A 1,267-nucleotide genomic window follows, 5' to 3' on the forward strand; every position below is an offset into this window, starting at 1 on the left:
GGGTTAGGACAGGCTGTCTATTATAATATTGATTATTGCATGCAATATTTAATATATGTGACCGTCGTTGCTGATCCTCCCAGGGTGCAGTCATGCTCAAATCCCAAGACCACAACAAGCCTCGGACCGGGAGAGACATAGCTCGTGTCACCTTTGACCTTTACAAGATCAGCCCAAAGGATTTGTTTGGCTCCCTGAGTGTGAAGGCCACATTTCAAGGCCTGTACTCGGTGAGCGCTGACTTCCAGTGTCTGGGGCCCAAAAAAGTCCTCAGGTAAGGCAAAGGGAAAGTGGTGAATCTCATTATAGAAAAGACATTCTGAAAACACAACTTAATGAAGTAAAGACAGTTTCATCTGCACTTGTCTTGCTGTTATAGGCTGTTTGTTACATCCTTTTTTCAGTGGCAGAAGTATTCAGATCATTTGCTAAAAGTACTAATACAGTTCTGTAAAAATACTCCATTACTCCAAGTAAAAGTTCTTCATTCAGAAAAAGGGCAAAGGACGTTATGTACTTAAAGTATCAAAAATAAAAGCACTCGTTCTGTGGAATAAAGGCTCCTGTGTACAGTTTGTCGGCAGTATTTGACTGTTGAAGTTATTTGAGGTGGAGCTACTTTACTAAATATATGGTTAGGTAGTTTGGTCCAATGACAACCAACCAAGAACCTATTCTCGTGATTAACGGGGTAGAGAAGAAGAAAAAATAAGATTCTGCTACACAGATTTGTATTAATTTTTTGAAAATCTTTAAAAGTTTAGAGTGGAAATGACTCATTGGTGGATGTAACAACTTTTATAGAGTCACAAGCCAAAAAGTTAGAGAACCACTGGTTTAATCTTTGACAACTATATATTTTATATTGTTCTTAGAAAAATAATTTTGCTCAGAAGAGAAGGGAATAAACTCAATCCAAATTTAGAGCAACTTGCAGTCAATACCAGTGATTAAAAGCTCAACTTTTTAACATTGAATGTGACTAGGGTGGAGCCAATGCAGCACAGTGTCAGTAGAAAATGTTCTTGACAGTTTATCTCGGTCCTATTTTTCAGGGAAGCCCTGCGCATGGCCTCCACTCTCCTTACGGCCGCTGGACACCTGCTCATCACATCCGCCTCCATGATCCGTCGCATTATTGAAGGTGCTGAGTTTTGGCAGCCACAGAGGACGGAGTACACAGCCAACTGGAACTGACGGAGCCGAGAGAGACCCAGGTCTGATATCATAGTTGATTTAAGAACTGGTAGGTTTGTCTGAGATGTAC

General features: G+C 40.6%; 1 protein-coding gene across 1 annotated transcript; it reads left to right on the forward strand.

Moving 5' to 3' along the window:
• Positions 1–60: 60 nt before the first annotated feature.
• Positions 61–1,261, forward strand: LOC111657535 (lipid transferase CIDEB-like). The gene is made up of 2 exons (XM_023409778.2): positions 61–274; positions 1,056–1,261. The coding sequence occupies exons 1-2, from the start codon at positions 93–95 to the stop codon at positions 1,195–1,197; spliced, it is 324 nt and encodes a 107-aa protein (XP_023265546.2). The 5' UTR covers positions 61–92; the 3' UTR covers positions 1,198–1,261.
• Positions 1,262–1,267: the final 6 nt, after the last annotated feature.

Source organism: Seriola lalandi, unplaced genomic scaffold (assembly GCF_002814215.2).
Source record: "Seriola lalandi dorsalis isolate HSWRI2012SDOR001 ecotype SW California unplaced genomic scaffold, Sedor1 jcf7180001958373, whole genome shotgun sequence".
Lineage (NCBI taxonomy): Eukaryota > Metazoa > Chordata > Actinopteri > Carangiformes > Carangidae > Seriola > Seriola lalandi.